The sequence below is a fragment of the Ovis canadensis genome, chromosome 6 (assembly GCF_042477335.2).
Source record: "Ovis canadensis isolate MfBH-ARS-UI-01 breed Bighorn chromosome 6, ARS-UI_OviCan_v2, whole genome shotgun sequence".
Classification (NCBI taxonomy): Eukaryota; Metazoa; Chordata; class Mammalia; order Artiodactyla; family Bovidae; genus Ovis; species Ovis canadensis.
Window position 1 is genome coordinate 107,768,240 of NC_091250.1, and position 19,888 is coordinate 107,788,127.

General features: G+C 41.7%; 1 protein-coding gene and 1 pseudogene across 4 annotated transcripts in view; one reads left to right on the plus strand and one right to left on the minus strand.

Annotated features, from left to right (window-relative positions):
* Nucleotides 1-19,888, plus strand: part of FAM47E (family with sequence similarity 47 member E) — a 30,952-nt gene that overhangs the window by 8,594 nt on the left and 2,470 nt on the right. Inside the window, exons 4-8 of one of the 4 annotated variants that reach the window (XM_069593143.1) lie at nt 4,415-4,565; nt 8,502-8,702; nt 14,207-14,362; nt 19,146-19,223; nt 19,554-19,789. In XM_069593143.1, the coding sequence (XP_069449244.1) occupies nt 4,415-4,565; nt 8,502-8,702; nt 14,207-14,362; nt 19,146-19,223; nt 19,554-19,789 (822 nt within the window). Of the gene's footprint in view, nt 1-4,414; nt 4,566-8,501; nt 8,703-14,206; nt 14,363-14,901; nt 16,699-19,145; nt 19,224-19,553; nt 19,790-19,888 lie in introns of those variants that run through there. The other 3 variants (XM_069593146.1, XM_069593144.1, XM_069593145.1) reach the window with 3 other exon arrangements.
* Nucleotides 8,979-9,368, minus strand: LOC138442170 (large ribosomal subunit protein eL33 pseudogene; annotated as a pseudogene).

Here is a 19,888-nt window from a genome sequence, read left to right on the forward strand (position 1 = left end):
AGTAATGTCTCTGCTTTTCAATATACTATCTAGATTGGTCATAACTTTCCTTCCAAGGAGCAAGTGTCTTTTAATTTCATGGCTGCAATCACCATCTGCAGTGATTTTGGAGCCCCCCCAAAATAAAGTCAGCCACTGTTTCCCCATCTATTTGCCATGAAGTGATGGGACCAGATGCCATGATCTTCGTTTTCTGAATGTTGAGCTTTAAGCCAACTTTTTCACTCTCCTCTTTCACTTTCATCAAGACGCTCTTTAGTTCTTCTTCACTTTACTTTAGGACTAGTTAAGAATCTTTACAATAATTAAGAGAAGTAAAAGTAATTAAGTTCCTGACAAGGAGGGAAAGGATCCTTGGGTTCTGCTCTGAGTAGTGTTTAGTCTGTTGTTGTTTAGTTGCTTAGTTGTGTCCGACTCTTTGCGACCCCATGGACTGTAGCTCACCAGGCTCCTCTGTCCATGCAATTTCCCTGGGCAAGAATACTGGAGTGGGTTTCCACTTCTTTCTCCAGGGGATCTTCCTGATCCAGGGATTGAACCCCTTCTCCTGCATTGACAGGCAGATTCCTTGGTACTGAGCCACCAGGGAAGGCTTTATTTCATTGAAAGTGAAAGTGTTGTTTGCTTAGTCATGTCTGACTCTCTGCCACCTCATGGACTGTAGCCTGACAGGTTCTTCTGTCCATGAAATTCTATAGACAAGAATACTGGAGTGGGTAGCCATTCCCTTATTCAGGGGATCTTCCCAACCTGGGGGTCGAACCTGGATCTTCTGCGTTGCAGGAAGATTCTTTACCATCTGAACCACCACGGAAGCCCCTTATTTTGTTAAATGGATGCAAATTATCAGCAATAGAGGGAATTCAGTTGTGTCTACACTACTCTTGGAGAGCTGTGGGAGAAGAAAACTGCTGAAAATCTGAATGGTTTTGATTAGCCCAGAATGGCTTTTTAAATTATTTATGGTAGAAGCCCTTTTATTCATCATGATTGAGACCAGTAGTTTGGTGAATAACCAACCAAGCAAACAAAAAAATGTTAATACAAGAAACTGTTTAACATTTTCCTTTGAACATATAACTGGCATTTGAGACTTGATAAATCCAAGCTGAAATCTTAATTTCTTCCCCAAACCTACTCCCCCTTCTGTTTCCTCCAGATCAGTAAGTAGTAACCCCACTCTTTCAGTGACTTTTTAAACAGGGGTTGCAATCTGCCAAAAAACAAATCCTAATGCCTGTACCTTTGAAATATATCTGGAATCTTGTCTGTTTTACTACGGTCAGTCTGTTCTGAGGTGCCATCATCTCTTGCCTGGATTATTGGAATGGCTTACTAACTAATCTCCTGGCCTCCACCCTGCCCCCAACCTGTGCCGTTTTATTTGTTGCACAGTAGCTAAACTGATTCTGTAAAACAAAAACCAAAAAACTTAAGTCGCACAATATCAGTCCTGTGCTCAAAATTTTCTAATCGCTTACTTATTCAGAGTAAAATCCAAAGTCCTTATCCTTGCCTCTCACGTCCCTTATGATCAGGTTCTGGTTATCTCTTAGCCCTCATCCTCTACTATTGTATCCTTTAATCACGCCTCTCCAGTCACAGTGGCCTTTTTGTATTTCTCATATATTCTCAGCTCTGACCTTGGGGCCTTTGCAGTGCTGTGCTTATCAGCCTAGTAGCTGAATGTTCGATTTCTACATGGGTTGGTCCCTTTCTTCTTCTGGGTCTGCTCAAATATTACTTTAGTAGAGAGGCCTTTTCTGTATAAACAGCCCCCTGTCGTCACTCTCCATCCTTCCTGCCCTGGTTTATTTTTCTTTAAATCACTTACAGTTACCTGGTACATATTTGTTTGGGGCTTCCCAGGTGGCGCCAGTGGTAAAGAACCCACTTGTCAATGCAGGAGACTTAAGAGACAAGGGATCAGTCCCTGGGTCAGGAAGATCCCCTGGAGAAGGGTGTGGCCACCCACTCCAGTATTCTTGCCTGGAGAATCCCATGGACAGAGGAGCCTGGCGGGCTCCAGTCCATAGTATTGCAAAGAGACCTGAGTGAAGCAATGCAGTGCATACCACGCACACATATTTTTTTACCTCTTTGCTGTGTCTCCCTATCAATTGTAAGGGCTTCCCTGGTGGCTCAGCTGGTGAAGAATCCTCCTGCAATGCAGGAGACCTGGGTTTGATCCCTGGGTGGGGAAGATCCCCTGGAGAAGGGAAAGGGTACCCGCTCCAGTATTCTGGCCTGGAGAATTCCATGGACTATATAGTCCATGGGGTCGCAAAGAGTTGGACATGACTGAGGACAGGGTCTTAACTTTATTTATTTTTGAAAATGTTTTTTAATATTTAATTTTACTTATGGCTGCGCTGGGTCTTCATTGCTTTGCACAGACTTTCTTAGTTGCAGCAAGTAAGGGCTACTGTTTGTGCAGAGCTTTGGCTTCTCACTCCAGTGGCTTCTCTTGCTGCAGAACATAGTCTCTGGGTGCTCAGGTCTCAGTAGTTGTGGCCCCTGGGCTCTCGAGCACAAGCTCAATAGTTATGGCACATGGACTTAGTTCTTTCCCGGCATGTGGGATCTGTATGGATTAGGGATCGAACTCGTGTTCCCTGCACTGGCAGGCAGATTCTTAACCACTAGACCACCAGGGAAGTCCTGGTTCTTAACTTTATTTACAGCTGAATCCTAATGCCTAGAATAGTACCTGGTACATGAAAGTGAAAGCATTAGTCACTCAGCCTGACTCTTTTTGACCCCATGGGCTGTAGCCTGCCAGGTTCCTCTGTCCATGGAATTCTCCAGTCAAGAATACTGGGGTGTCTTGCCATTTCCTTCTCCAAGGGATCTTCCCAACCCTGGTATCAAACCCAGTCTCCTGCATTGCAGGCAGATTCTTTACTATCTGAGCCAGCAAGGAAGTCATAGTTGTTGCCTAATAAATATTTGTTGAGTGGATGAATTAATATATAAGTGCTATGAATGAAAGGTACAGGTTGCTTTGAATAAACTGTGGGTTCTGGGGACAGACTGTGCGAATGCCTCCCTGAGAAAGGGAAAATATGTTGAGACATAAGGGAGGTAAGGGGTTGGAGATAGCATTGCAGTCAGATAGAATAACATGTACAAAGGCCCTGTGGCTGGCTGGAAGCATGATGAATTCATGGAACTGAGGAGAGGCCACAGTGGCTGGAACTCAGAGAGTGTGGAAGGGTGGTAATTCCGGAAGAATCTGGAGAGATGGGCAAGGAGCAGGCCATGAAGAGTCTTGAAAACTGCGTTAAGACTTAGATCTTTATTGGAGAAGTGAAAGAAGGTAGTGAACACAAAATCTTGTGCCTGAATATCCATAGCAGCATTATTCATTATAGCCAAAAAGTGGTAACAAGTCAAATATCCATCAACCAACTGCTGATGGATAAACAAATGTGGTCTATCTATACAGTGGAATATTATTCAAGCGTAGAAAGGAATAAACTGCTGATACATGCTACAGGATCTATGAAACGAAAACATTATGCTAAGTGAAAGAAGCCAGACAAAAAATGTTATATACGGTTCCATTCAGATGAAATATGCAGAGCAGGCAAATCCACAGAGACAGAGAGTAAATTAGTGGTTTAAGAGCAAGGATAATGGTAGGGAAGGGAAGACAAATAGTGACTGTTAATGGCTATGAGGCTTCTTCTTTTGGGGTGATGAAGATGTTCCAAAATTAATGGTGATGGTTATACAACTTTGTAAATATATGAAAGCAACTGAATTGTATACTTTGAAATGGTAAATATTATGATGTATGAATTATATCTGTTTTTAAAAAGAAGCTACTGAATAGGCTTAATCCAGGATGAAATGTAGCTGCATTTGATGAGACTGAATTTATATATTGAAATGACAGTTTTGGCTACAGTGTAGAGAATGGATTAGGAATTGGCAGTTGGGCCTTAAGAAAGATGCAGAGATACATTTTGTGACAGGCCAGAGAAGGGAACAGAATTAAAATCTACCAGATTTACTAATAGGCTGAATTTTAAGGCTGAAGGAGAGAGAAGCCAGGATGTCTCCTGCTTGTCAAGATTGTCTAAGACTTTGGAAGATTCCAGTCACTATAATTTGTGTTTTTACCTGACACAGGTCTTAATAAATGGTACTCATAATTTTTGAAAAAATTAACTTGCAATGATAAAATTCTATATCAACTTTAATTGTTCTAAATAACATGGTATACTTGTCTTTATGATATTGATAATGAGAATATGATCTTTGAAAATATTAACACATAATTTATATGAGCTTGCAAGAGTGTTAAAAATACATGCAATTATGAATTCCTCCCCAAGATACTATTTGAAATCCACTTGGATTCATGGCATCTTATATTATAATTCTTTGATGATTTCATTATCTTTAGTCCCAAGAAGACCCCTGTGTCACATCCATGCCAATGGCTTTATGAGAAAAGGAAGCCAAGTGAAACAGGTTTGCTCCAAAAGGATGGCCTGCTTCTTCACAAAAATGTTCGCCAAGCAGTTAGCGACTTCTGCAACTGGGCTACTGCCTTTGTAAGTTACTAGTAATACTTACAACTTACTTTTTACAATTTGAGCTCAAAGTTGCTTTCGTTAAAAAAAAAAAAAAGTGTTAGTTGCTCAGCATTTGGATAACTCTAAGTCAAATAGACAAAGTCATAAAGGCATCTTTTGACTCTCCCACCATGTGAAATAAAAATGTTTCTTGTAGGTGAAATTTCTGGTAAGTTTGCAAGCTTGCAGCCAATGCATAAATGTTTATATGTCATATTGCTGTTGTTTCATGTATTATTTAAAGTGGCTCTTTGTTTTTCCTCAACTTTATTGAGATATAATTGACATATAACATTGTATAAGTTTAAGGTATACAGTGTGATGATTTCATACATGCATATAGTGCAATGCTGGAGACCCATTTTCGAACCCTGGGTCGGGAAGATTCCCTGGAGAAGGGAATGGCTGGCTACCCACTCCAATATTCTTGCCTGGAGAGGTCTATGGACAAAGGTTACCGTCAATGGGTCCCAGGGAGTTGGACACAACTGAGCAACACTTTAGGTTTATTTACTCATCATAATGAAATTTGGAGCTTCCTGGGTGGCTCAGAGGGTAAAGAGTCTCCCTGCAATGTTGGAGACCTGGGATCTATCTCTGGGTCAGGAAGATCCTCTGGAGAAGGGAATGGCAACCCACTCCAGTATTCTTGCCTGGAAAATCCCATGGACGAGGAGACTGGCAGGCTACAGTCCATGGGGTGGCAAAGAGTCGGACAGGACCAAGCAACTAACACTGTGACTATAAGAATGTACATAGTTACATTCAAGTATGTAATCCAGTATTGTTAACTATAGTCATTATGCTTTACATCAGATTCGCCAGAACTTATTCATCATATAACTGGAGGTTTGTATCCTTCACTCCTTCTTCAACTCATTTCTCTTGGTTATGTTGTTGTTGTTCAGTTGCTTAGCCGTGACCTACTCTTTGTGACCACATGGACTGCAGTGTGCCAGGCTTCCCTGTTCTTCACCATCTCCTGGAGCTTGCTCAAACTCATGTCTATTGAGTTGATGATGCCATCCAACCATCTCATCCTCTGTCATCCCCTTCTCCTCCTGCCTTCAATCTTTTCCAGCATACTCGGGTTTCTCTTCAGATCATATAAATCTTTCTTGGTTATATTTAAGTACTTTGGAAGCTATGTTTGACTACAGTCATTACAAAAAGTATTTGACATGAAGAGACTTTTGACTCAGTTATCAAATTCTTTTCTTGCCCTCCTTAGTACCTATTCCTGTCCTTGAGTCCTCTCAGATGTCTAGATTCCTGATGCTGTTTCCTGGATTTAAGACCTTCTAGAATTTTCTGTCCCCCACCCTCATTTTTTGAGTGTGTTAGTCAGTTTTAGTCAATGTATTGCTTAGGACTAATTCTTTGGCAAATGGTATAATTCAGACTAGATTAAGGGAGAAAAGGGAATCATCCAGAAGTCTTAGGAGCTTCAGGCACAGCTGTATCTGGGTGTTAAAATGTTTTTAGGCACTCTCCCTATCACTTGGCTGCTCCCCTCTATCTGACTACACTTTCCTGTAGTCTTTCCCTAAGAGATGCCAACTGCTGCTGCTGCTGTTAAGTCGCTTCAGTCATGTCTGACTCTGTGCAACCCCATAGACGGCAGCCCACCAGGCTCCCCTGTCCCTGGGATCCTCCAGGCAAGAACACTGGAGTGGGTTGCCATTTCCTTCTCCAGTGCAGGAAAGTGAAAAGTGAAAATTGAAAGTGAAGTCGCTCAGTCGTGTCCGACTCTTAGCGACCCCATGGACTGCAGCCCACCAGGCTCCTCCATCCATGGGATTTTCCAGGCAAAAGTACTGGAGTGGGGTGCCATTGCCTTCTCTGAAGAGATGCCAAAGTAGTCACTAAATTTTCAAAACTTAAATCCCACCACTCTAACCTATATCTAACCTGGGTCACACCTACGTGTGAATTATCCACTATGAGTAAGGAGATGGAATATGATTATTGGCTAGTCCCAGGTTACATGTTTTACCTTGAGGTCAAAAGATGGGCATGTCCAGCCTTCTGCAACATATTGACTGAGAGTGGTGGAGGGACGCTTCCCAGAGGGTGACTGGACTAGGGATGCTGGACAAGAAAGCACCCTTCCCACTGATGCCCACTCTACCACTGCTTGTCTACAGTCCGGCTGGATGGGATTGCCTGACTTCCAGCTCTTCCTCTTCTCCCGTTTCTACTGCTGGAGACTATTCCTCTTTCGGCAGGAAATGTAAGGAACCCTAGGATAATAGTTTAGGTGCTCTGGTGACCAGCCTCATCTTCAGTCCCTTATGACCAAGGTCGCATCTTTATCTGTCACACTACTTTGGTCCCTATCACATCACCCTGTGGTATTTCCTCCATAGCACTAGTTTACGCTTTCCTTCCGTGTTGTTTATTTATTTATTTTTTACCTCATTGGTTCTGCTTGCTCTGTTTCTGTTTCAGTATTATTTCAGCTGAGTTTATACCCCTGACTCTATTTAATGATCCCTGTCTGTAAGTTTCACTTCAACATCAGCCTCAGTTGCTAATGACCTCATCCTCTATGTTCCCCAACTTATATAGTCCAAAGTGGGATTGTGTTGACTCTGTAGGGGAGGGAAGAATAATTTTCTGTTTACTCTTCTAAGTCCTCTCCAGTATCTCTATAACCAAAGAGAGATTAACAACTAAAAAACAAACAGAAGTTTATTAACAATTATACCTCATGTATACATGGGGATACCCAGGGAAAAATGAGTAACTCTCCTAGGTGGGCTAGAATTCAGGCTCAAACACCATCTTCAGCCAAAGACAAAAGAGGAAAAAGTATGGGGAGTCAGTAACTGGGGAGGTGACCAGGAAAAAGAGGAGAACAGGATTATGATTTGTTGTGCAGATTTAAATGAGTGCCTTCTACATTGATAATATGATTTAGAGTCTTCCTTTTTCTCCTAGAATGGAGATGGAGACACGCTCACAAATAGAGATTTTTTTTTAAATTAATGTAAATTTCGCTTAAAGGGTGACTTCTACTCTGTTTCTAGATTGTTTCTTGTGTTGTCTGCTATTTCTCAAAATTAGCAGCTCAAAATAACCCTTGGGCCAGAGGCATATTTTGGGATGCTATATTCTACTATCCTTCAAATGTAAACTATCTTTTAGTCACATCATACATCCATGATCAGCCTACAGATGTTTGCGTGCTGTGTGATTGCTCGGTTGTGTCCGACTCTTTGCAACCCATGGACTGTAGCCCACCAGGCTCCTCTGTCCATGGGATTTTCCAGGCAAGAATACTGAAGTGAGTTGCCATTTCCTCCTTTGGGGGATCTTCCTGACCCAGGGATTGAACCCGCATCTCCTGTGGGTCCTGCATTGGCAGGCGGGTGTTTTTTTTCCCTTATACCACTGAGCCAGCCATCCGGGAAGCCCCTATGGATGATTAGGCGCTCTAAATGTGCGCATCTCTGCTCCTCCCAGTTTTGGCTGAGGGAGAAGGAGATGTGTTCTGTGCACAAATCATGGCTTCAGTAGGAATCCCAAACAGGGCAGCTTCCCTTATAACCTTATAATGGCTGTGGGCAGACCAAACACTAACATTTATAGATGTGTCTGGAAAATACCTCTAGAGATGCCACTCTTATAATGTGTTAAGAGATGTTTGCTTTTGATCAAACAGACTGAATTTTCCGCAGCCCCATTATTTCCCTCAGGACTCCCTGCTTCTTATAGGTCCTAAGTTGTTTCAGTACACTGACAAAACTCTCCAGACCCCAAATCCTTGTCTCCTACAAAAGCGTTTTCCACCTCTTTTTTAAACTACCGCTCTCTTCTCCAGTCGTGGCCAAACACCTCCTTTAGATTAAAGAAAGAAGAAGAAATATTTCGACATTTGTCCTTGACTCATGCCCTGTGGCATTCTTCCAGGGGAGCCTGAACATTGATGAGGAGTTTATCCTGAGACAGTTTGACATTAACTATCAGAGCAAACCACGCTATAATGTGCTCCACACAATGAGACCCAGCCAGGTTCCTCTGCAGCTAAAGAAAATGAGTGGGCTAAATAAACTGCAGGAACCACAGTTGTTCCAGAAGCTAGACTGTGAGCAGAGACTTCGGAAACCACAGGTAATTGCGAAAAAGGGAGAAGACTGAGAGTCAAAGAAAATTAAATTATATCAAAATGTTAAATGTTCTTGAATTTGGGTACTTCAGAAGGCACTGACCTCTATTTAGTAAAATTCTTGAAAAATTCTTTGATGTTTAATATTTGTTAAAAAATCTAATAAATAAACGTGTTAAGTGAGTGAACATTTACTACATCTAACGAAGTCAGTTATACAAACAAGGCATGCCATTTAGCATTTTTGGTGACATCTGAAGAGTCATTCGTTGTTGTTGTTTTTTTTTTAACAAAAGCACAACAGGACAAATCCACACTTTTATTTATTTTCAAGAAGTTTAAATTCTCGAAGGATACAGCATCTCATGAATTCTGTGTCCAATGGCCTTAGCAGGAAGGTTGCTTCGGAATTTGGCACAAACCATGCCACTGTTTCCATGAGCTCAAGTGATCTTTCCCCAGATTACTCTGGTTTTGTTAGGCTTTCCACCAGGAGTTACTGTGTTGTTCTTTGCTTTGTACACAAAAGCACATCTCTTGCCTAAATAGAATTAAGTTTCATCTCGAGCATATACACCTTCAATTTTCAGGAGAGCAGTGTGTTCCCTTTGGTTCCACAGACCCCGTTTATAGCCAGCAAAAATCGCCTTGGACCACAGCCTTCCAGACATGTTTGCCGTTTCAGAAGTCCCGTGCTCAGCAGGCCTTCACAGGGTCCAAGATGGCTGAAAGAGACTCATTAGTTCTTTTTATGTGTTTTATGTGTTGAAACAATCGGTTTGTTTTATATGTTGAAACTTACGCATTTTACATGTTGAAATTCCAGTATACATGTATGTTTACTATTATAAGAGTAAAATGTTTGCAGTCAATGACTAGAGACACTGTTCCTGTCCAAAGAATTCTTAAATTTTTATGGTGGTGTTTTTGACCACAAACCATCATTCCTGACCACATGCTTGCCTGATAATTAACAAATCGCTCAGTTTTCCAGCACCAGTTTCCTGTGAAGACAGAACAAGGAAACAGTAGAAAAAACAGGCTATGTTCCAAAAGGAAGTACTATGAACCCCTAAGAACCTTTCTATACAATGTGTTAGTGCGGCTATATATATACAAGTCAAATTGTGCCAGTCCGACAACAGATTCCAGTGCCTGTGTGGGAGTTGTGGGGTGAGGCAGTTATACAGTTTGTTTCTCTGCAAGTGAAGATAATAATTACCTTCTGTCTTTTATACTAAGTGCTGTTCAGTTGCTCAGTTGTGTCTGACTCTTTGCGAACCTCATGGACTGTAGCCCACCAGGCTCCTCTGTCCACAGAATTCTCCAGGCAAGAATACTGGAGTGGGTTGCCATTCCCTACTCCAGGCTTGTTCCTATTTTCCCAATATTTTTGACACAATAACTTTGCCATTTATATTTAAACATAATCGGCTGACCTAGTTTTACACTCATGATGTTTTCCACCCTTGACCCTGTTGCATAAAATTTATGAAAACTGTACATTCTGTCACTAATATCAGCACTTTAAAATTTCCATTTTCCATTCATCTTTCTAAAGTGTAAAGTATAAAATGATTCTGGACAGGCAAATTATATCCACATGGTTCAGGCACATGGTTCAGGCACATGGGGCCTGAACCACTGCTTGTTCTGAATCTGGGCTGAATGAAATTGCTCAAGTACGTGTACTTACAAATAATTGCACAAATGCTGCTTTATAAAGCATGGTGGTTATTGCCAAAATTGAACTTTTGACTGGCAGATGGAGGATCACTGTGCAAAAGTTCAAATAGATTTCCACATGGTATCATTTTCCTTCAGCCTAAGGGATTTCCTTTGATGTCTTTCTTTGATATCTCCTCTCTACCTGGGTTTCCCTGGGGCTCAGACTGTAAAGAATTTGCCTGCAATGCAGGAGGCCCGTGTTCAATCCCTGCTTCGGGAAGATCCCCTGGAGAAGGGAATGGCAACCCACTCCAATATTCTTGCCTGGAGAATCCCATGGACAGAGGAGCCTGGCAGGCTGCAGCCCATGGGGTCGCAAATAGCCAGACACTACAGAGTGACTAACACTTTATACACACGTCACACTCAGCCAGTGCAGATCTGCTGGCAATGAATTCTCCCAGCTTTCCTAGGTCTGAAGCTATCCTTATTCTGCCTTCATTTTAAAAGGTATTTTTATGGGTATAGAATTCTAGATTCAAAAGTTTTTTTGTTTGTTTTCAGTACTTTAAAGATGCCCCCACTGTCTTCTTGGTTGTGTTGTTTAAATCTTATGTCATTCTTATCTTTGTCACTGATTTTGAGTAGTATGATTATTATACACAATGGTATTTAGTTCATGTTTTTTATGCTTGGGGTTTACGAAGCCTCTTTGATCTGTGAGTTTATAGTTTTCAACTCTTGGGGGAAATTTTGGCTATTACATGGTCAAATGTTTTTTCCTTCAACCCCCTCCCAGGACTCCAATCACATGGAAATTAGGTTGCATGAAGTTGTCTCATAGATTATGGCTGCTCTGTTCAGTTTTGATTCTCTTTTCTCTCTGTGTTTCTATTGCTATGTCTTTAATTTCTCTAATTTTTTCCCCGCAGAAGATTGAGGGCAAGAGGAGAAAGGAGTGATAGAGAATGAAATGATTGGATGGCATCACTGGCTCAACGGACATGAGTTTGAGCAAACTCAGGGAGACTGTGAAGGACAGGGAAGCCTGGTGTGCTGCAGTCCATGGGGTCACAGAGAGTCAGACAGGAATTAATGACTAAAGAGCTACAGACATCTAGTGGGTAGAGACCAGGAATGCTGCTGAACCTCTTGCAATACCCCCACCCCCCAACAAAGAATTATCCAGCTCAAAATGTCAATAATGCCTAAGTTAAGAGACCTAATTTTAATCCAACAAATGTTTAATGAGCACTGATTGTGTCCTAAGTATTGTTTTAGATGCTGGTCTCAGATGCTTACATTTTAGAAGGTGAGAGGTGAGATAAGTAATCAGAAAAATAGTTAGGACTTTCCTGGTGGTCCAGTGGTTAAGAATCCACCTGCTAACGGAGAGGACATGGGTTTGATCCCTGATCCTGGAGCATCCCACATACCGTGGGATAACTAAGCCCATGCTCCACAACTACTGAGTCTACACTTTACAGCTGCAATTACTGAGCCCACAAACCTCAACTACTGAAGCTTGAGCATGCCCTAGAGTCCATGCTCTGAACGAGAGATGCCACTGCAATGAGAAGCCTGCATACCACTAGTAGAGAGTAACCCCTGCTCACTGCAACTAGAGAAATCCCACTCACAGCAACAAAGACCCAGCACAGGCACAAAGAAAATATTTAGCATATCAAGTGGTAATAACTGCTGTTAAGAAAAATGAGTCAGGGAAGGAAGACAAGCAGTATTGTGATGGGGGTTACAGTTTTTTGAACTGGGTGGTCAGGGAAGACACAACTGAAAAGATGACCTGAAACAGATAAGGAGTGAGCTGTGTGGATATCTTGGGGAAAAGCATTATGGAGAGGGAACAGTGAATGCAAAGGCACCAAGGCAGCAATGTGACAGGTGCTCTAGAAATAACAAAGTGGTCAGGAGGCTTGGACTGGAACTCATAATGCTGAATCCAGCTCTGAGAAGGGATTTCCCTCCTGTGTGTTTGGTCCCATCCTGTCTTCTTCAGGCAGGTGTTTCTGGCTTGACTCTAGAACGGCCCATACATTCCACCTCATAGTTTAGATATGAGTGACCCCAGGGACTCAGTCCATGGAATTCTCCAGGCAAGAATACTGGAGTGGGTACCCATTCCTTCTTCAGGGGATCTTCCTAACCCAGGGATTGAACCCGAGTCTCCTGCATTGCAGGCAGATTCTTTGCCATGTGAGCCACCAGGGAAGCCTGAGAAGGGGGAGGAGCAGGATCTTTGTGTTTTATATCTCTTAGTCCTGTGCAAACATTAGATCTCCTTTCATGATGAGACAGTGAGTGGGTATTGCATCACAGCACTGGGCTATGAACTAACAGATGAACTCCTGATGTTGCCAAAATACTGGCCCTCTGTGCACCAATACGAAAAAGAAATACGGAGACAGAGTTTTGGAGGAAAGAGAGTAGCTTTATTTCTTTGCCAAGCAAAGAGGGAACATGGGAGGCAAGTGCCTCAGAAGCCATGCCCTCCTTCCTGGGAAATAGGGAGAGGTCTTAGAATCAGGACTTGTAGCCAGGGTAGGTGATAAGGATGAAAACAGTGAAGGTCTTATATTTTTCTTTCTTCTGCAAAAATTTCAAAAGGGCCACAGCTGGCATCAGGAAGCTCAGTAACTGGGTCTGTTCTCCTCCAAAGTTATCAACTGGTGACCTTCTTCCTGAAATGAAGAATGCTACAGGGGAGTGTTACAAGAGAGTGTGGAGGAGAAAATGCCAGATGCAGGATACAGTTTACATAAAGGATACAGTTCACATCAAGTCAGAAAGTGATGAAGGAATTAACTTTGTGAAGGACAAATCTAGTTGCATATTCTACAGATTAGTAACAGTTAAAACTGCAATTGCTTAACTTTTACAGACTTGGTTTGCTGTCTCTATGGCTATTAACCCCTTCCTTTGTTTCTCTTGTTAGTAGGAAAGAAAAGTTTCATTTCTTTTTTTTTTTTTTACAACATGAAGACTTTATTTCATAACGCTGAAATAGTCAACATTTTACATTACACATGTATTTTTGAGGTATTCACCCATTTTGGTGCACAATTCAATGATTTCACATTTAAAGAATTGTGCAGCCATCACTGCAACCCCATGTTAGGACATTCCCATCAACCCACAGATCTTTCAAGCTCATTTCCAGGGAATCCTCTTTCCTAGAGTCTGCTCCAGGCAGATCTACTTTCTTTTCTTTATATTTGTCCAGAAATTTTCTCTTTTTGTTGCAACGCTGAGTCATGGGAGAAAGAAAGACGACATCTCTTCTTCCATCCCTTTCTCTCTTTCAAGACAAAAGATTGGTGTTGGATAGCATTTGGATCAAAAGTAGTGTACCATTTACAAAGCTGAGCACAGAGCTGGAGTAATAGGCTAATAACATTATTTTGATTGAGTATTGTTGAAGGTCATTACCCTTCATTGAAATATTCGATTTTTAGCTATTTTACATAGTTCTTTCAATTTTTCTTCCCAATAACCCTATGGGGTAGATAACTATTATCTCTATTTTACAAATGAAGAATTTGAGTAACTTGTCCATGGTCTCAAAGCTACTAAGTTGGAGAGGGCTGGATTTGAGCCCAGGTTTGTCTAAATCGAAGGCCATGTTTACCTATCACATTATTTTCTCAGTAGTAAACTTTTCATGTTTGTAAAATCAAAGCCTACTGACACTTCATAAAATGCCTTGGAATGGAGTAAGCATAAATTAAAATAAATGCTACCATTTTCACAAGTTTAATTTTAGATTTATTGAAACGACAAACCAAACAAACTAATGAAATTGGGAATTTTGTTATTTATACAGAAACCTCATAAACCAAAGTGGGTGAAGATGAGATATGGAGCGTGGTATCTGAACCCCAAGTTGTGGAAAAAGCAAAGAGCTGATGAGCCTTTGGTTGACCCCAAGGTCTTACGTAAAGCTCAAGATGAGAATTTTAAAAAGGAGCTACAGAAGCAGGTATGTGTGTATGCTGAGACTTGATCATCTGACCCAGTGCAACTGCCACCTCATATTGAAGTCAGAGTCTCTGGAGTAATTCAGAGGCTGCTGAAAGTCTTATAACTTGCATATTGAATTTGACAATGAGAAAGCCAAGTCATTTTATGAGGAATAGGTAATAAGCAAGACTTGAGATCTCCTAGCTTCATGGTAGACACAATGTCTCTAAAGATGGGGCAACCACTCATTGTCCTCCTCCTTTTCTTGAGTCCAGAATAAATTGGTTGCTCAAAGGATGGTGTGACTTGGTAGGACCATCTCAGTTGAGAATGGATATAATGTCATGAGTTCACTTTGAGTGAAAATGTGAGGCTTTTTTTTTTTAATCGGCAATGGATGAATGCTAAAATTGGGATTAAAAAAAGAAAAAACTACTTTTATGCCATTCAGCAGAGTTGCAGGATCTCTCTGAGAGAAAAGGGACAAAGGTTAAGCACTGTTTGATGTTACAAAGCAACAAACACACACAACAAGGATATGTTCTGGTTTTACTGTAGATAAGCTTTGTGCCTGCCCATCTCTTGTGAGCAAGTACCTAATGGAAGAAGATCCTCACTATAGTCCTGAAATTTTGGAAATTTTGATGCAATGCTTATACAGGACCCTGCTGAGAATATTTGTGATCCTCTTCTCTGGATCAGCAGATTCAAAACTTCTCCCAGATAACATTGTGAAAACATTTCAAAAACGTAAAATGCTATAAAAGTTTGGCTACTCATTCATTCAGAAGTCACTCATCAGTTGCCTCCTTTTGCTTGGAAAGCTGAGGCAGAAAGTATTTTGTCTTTTCTGGAACTGGGTATGAAATTCTTATTTTCAAATGGGAAACATGGCATGAATTTATGAAGCCAAGATGCTTATGTATAAGCTTCAAAATAAATCATATTAGGCAGAGTTTCTTGTCATACAGTTTTTGGAGCTGCCTATCTAAATTTATGTGAGTTTAACACATGACATGCTAGAAAAGTAATGCTCGAAATTCTCCAAGCCAGGCTTTAACTGTATGTGAACCGAGAACTTCCAGATGTGCAAGCTGACTTAGAAAGGGCAGAGGAACCAGAGATCAAATTGCCAACATCTGCTGGATCATAGAAAAAGCAAGAGAGTTCCAGAAAAACATCTACTTCTGTTTAATTGACTACGCCAAAACTATTGACTGTGTGGATCACAACAAACTGGAAAATTCTTCAAGAGATGGGAATATCAGACCACCTGACCTGCCTCCTGAGAAATCTGTATGCAGGTCAAGAAGCAACAGTTAGAACTGGACATGGAACAATAGACTGTTTCCAAATTGGGAAGGGAGTACATCAAGAGTGTATATTGTCATCCTGCAAGTATATCATGCGAAATGCCAGGCCTGGATGAAGCCCAGGCTGGAATCAAGACTGCTGGGAGAAATATCAATAACCTCAGATATGCAGATGATACCACCCTTATGGCAGACAGCGAAGAACTAAAGAGCCTCTAGATGAAAGTGAAAGAGGAGAGTGAAAAAGCTGTCTTAAAACTCAACATTCAGAAAACTAGGATCATGGCATCCGATCCCATCACTTCATGGCAAATAGATGGGGAAACAATGGCAACAGTGACAGACTTTATTTTGGGGGGCTCCAAAATCACTGCAGATGGTGACTAAAGCCATGAAATTAAAAGACGCTTGCTTGCTCCTTGGAAGAAAAGCTATGACCAATCTAGACGGCGTATTACAAAGCAGAGACATTACTTTGCCAGCAAACATCCATCTAGTTAAAGCTATGTTTTTTCTGGTAGTCATGTACAGATGTGAGAGTTGGACTGTGAAGAAAGCTGAGCGCAAAAGAATTGATGCTTTTGAACTGTGGTGTTGGAGAAGACTCTTGAAAGTCCCTTGGACTGCAAGGAGATCCAACCAGTCCATCCTAAAGGAAATCAGTCCTGAATATTTGTTGGAAGGACTGATGCTGAAGCTGAAACTCCAATACTTTGGCCACCTGATGCAAAGAACTGACTCACTGGAAAAGCCCCTGATGCTGGGAAAGATTGAAGGCAGGAGGAGAAGGGGACGACAGAGGATGAGATGGTTGGCTGGCGTCACTGACTTGATGAACATGAGTTTAAGTTTTAGGAGTTGGGGACGGACAGGGAAGCCTGGCATGCTGCAGTCCATGGGGTCGCAAAGAGTTGGACATGACTGAGCGACTGAACTGACTGACTGAACATATGACATAAAACGGTTCCAGTTCACTTTCAAAAATAACTGAACATCCTCAATGAGTTAAATATTCAAAAATAAAAATAGTAATGAAACTTTTGATTAAGGTGTCTAGAAGTTCTCTTTTAAGAAACATATTCTTTTTTTAAGATTTTTTTTTGAGGTGGACCATTTTTAAAATCTTTATTGAATTTTTTACAATATTGCTTTGTTGGCTTTTTGGCCCCAAGGCATGTGGGATCTTAACTCCCTGGCCAGGGATTGAACCCTCACCCCCCTGCATTGAAAGGTGAAGTTTTTAACCACTGTCCCAAGAAACATATTCTTAAAGACTTAAATAATTTTACAAAAAGATTTATCTTAGTGGTGAAAGCCAGTAAAGACATTTGTCATAATAGTTACAGTCAGCTCATGAAAAAGAAATAATACTTAAATTTTGGAAATGTGGTTTATAGAACTATTACAGTAAAAGACTGTTTATCAGGCAGTTTAGACACAGGAAGGACTCAAAGCAATGGAATTGTTCTGTAATGATTTTTGTAAATCACACTTTTATAATACCTGAAGACTGAATATCTTGTGTACTTTAAGTGATGCAACTTGGCTATGCACCTCAGTTCACAAGACATGTGTGCAGCTGTGTGCTGGTTAGGGCCAGTCACCATGAGGGCATGGCTGTCTTGCTGGAAATACGAGTTTTTACTATTCTTGATTGAATTCATTTGGAAAGTGAAATGGCCTTAAAGAACTGAATTACAATGATAAAAACTTCTACATCAAGATTTTAAATTCAAATAAGTTGAAGAAAGACCAAATGAATGCATGAATGCCCTGAAGATTTTGGGACTGGATCAAATCTTTTTTTTTTTTTTTAATCATGCCCTTTGGAGTTAATTCTAAAACTTACAGATATATACTGAGTAGGGAAACACTCCTATTTCTTCCTCTACCATTCTCAATTCTGGTCAGTAAATGTACTGAGGTTTTTTTTCCCCACACCGAGCAGTTTTCTGACTCTCCAACACCAGGTCCTATGATTGTACTCAATTCTGACACTGCCTACCTGAAGACAGCATCCGATCCCACAGTTTAAAGGCTCAGACCCTAAGACTGCCTCCACTGCAAATACCAGTCTCAAGTCCAGGTTGTCACCCATGCTTCTGGCTGAGTGGCTGTAAATCAAAGGTTCCCATGACCCCCTCCTTGGGTTTGATCGTCTGCAAGAACAGCTCACAGAACTCAGGAAAACAGTTTATTTACACTCTAGTAAGATTACCAGTTTATTATAAAGAGGTACTTTCAAAAGCAGCCAGATGGAAGAGATGCACAGGGCAAGGTATGTGGGCAGGACTCAGAGCTCCCTTACCTTCCCCAGGTACCTTCACATCCTTACCAACACGAAAGCTTGCCAAATTCCCTTCTTTAGATTTGTACAGAGGCTTCATTATACTGGGCTTCCCTGGTGGCTTAGACGGTAAAGAATCTGCCTCCAATGCAGGAGAGCCAGGTTCAGTCACTGGGTTGCAAAGATCCCCTGGAGAAGGGCATGGCAACCCACTCTAGTATTCTTGCCTGGAGAATTCCATGGACAGAGGAGCCTGTTGAGCTACAGTGCATGAGATCACAAAGAGTCAAACATGACTGAGCAATTTTAATTGATTACATCACCAGCTGTTTCTGATTAATTCAATTCCAGCTCTTCTCCCCTCCCAGGAGGTTGGGGTTGGAGCTGAAAGTGCCAACCCTCTAATTTCATGGTTAGTTTCCCTGGCAACCCTCTCCCATCTTGTAGCTATCTAGGGGGTTTCCAAAAAGACCTCATTAAGATAAACTCTGACGTGGCTGAAAGGTGCTTGTTATAAATAAGGAAAAACTCACCTCTGTGGCTTTTATCACTTAAAAAATTTCAAGGCTTTTAGGAGCTCTGTGCCAAGAATGGGAAGAAGACCAAATACATATTTCTTATTATAAATCATGGGCTTCCTTGGTGGCTCAGATGGTAAAGAATCCACCTGCAGTGCAGAAGATGTGGGTTCGATCCCTGGGTTGGGAAGGTCCCCTGGAGGAGGGCATGGCAACACACTCCAGTATTCTTGCCTGGAGAATCCTCATGAACAGAGGAGCCTGGTGGGCTACAGTCCATGAGGTCACAAAGAGTCGGACATGACTGACTGACTAAGCACAGCATAGCACATTATAAATGACTATCCATGGGATTTTCCAGGCAAGAGTACTGGAGTGGGGTGCCATTGCCTTCTCCATTATAAATGACAGTATGACAATTATTAATCTCAAATAGAGTCTAGACATCCTAGGTCAATAATAACCTAATTGATAAAATGTGACCAGGGAAAGGAAAGTTGGGTATCTTTTGAAAACCTTTGTGGTCATCAATTTCTGAACATTATTTATACACATATTCCCACATGAGAAGGAAGTAGTTTAAAATGAGGTACTTGATAAAGGGCTCAGTGCTTTTAATTAGGACAAGTATGACATGAAACTTCTGACAGCTGACTGTTTTTTAAACTGTGGACCCTCTTTCAGGAGGAGTTACTTGCAGACCTTCAGGGAGCTGTTGCCTTTAAGGATTTTATCCTGAGCAGGGGCTTCCGGATGCCGAGTGTGAGTAAAGGGTCATTTTGGAGAGACCCGCTAAGGGGCTCACAATTGCTAATGGGAAAGGGGTCAGTGCCCTGATGAAATACTTCTTTTCCAGGCGCACACCAGGACTCAGCCCTGGAGGAAGGGCGTGCTTACCCTAGACAGGGGCCCACAGATGGCGTTTGTTGTTTTGCCCTTTTGATTCTGCCTGTTTGCTTCCTGTTGACTCACCTTCCCTGGGTTTGGCCTTAATGGGACCAAATGAAAGGGATCTGTGTGCAGGGCGAGAGGCTGCTGCTAAAACACTGAAGCCTCCAGGAATGTTAAATCTCCCTCACTTCCACTTCTAAGGTCAAGGAGCCATGCTGGGGTCAGGACCAACTGGAGCTGGGAGTCACAGTACTGCTATTGTGCTACATGTGGGCAGGAGGAGAAGAGGATGAGATGGTTGGATGGCATCACCGATGCAATGGACATGAGTTTGAGCAAGCTCCAGGAGATGGTGATGGACAGGCAAGCCTGGTGTGCTGCAGTCCATGGGGCTGCAAAGAGTCAGATAAGACTGAGCAACTGAACAACAATGCGGGGTACGGGAGGATGCAGACTAGGCCAAAAGGTCACTTCCCGGGCCTCCCTGAAGGCTCTTCTGTCTTTTTCTCACTTTGCGTTGCCCTCTCCGTGAGCCT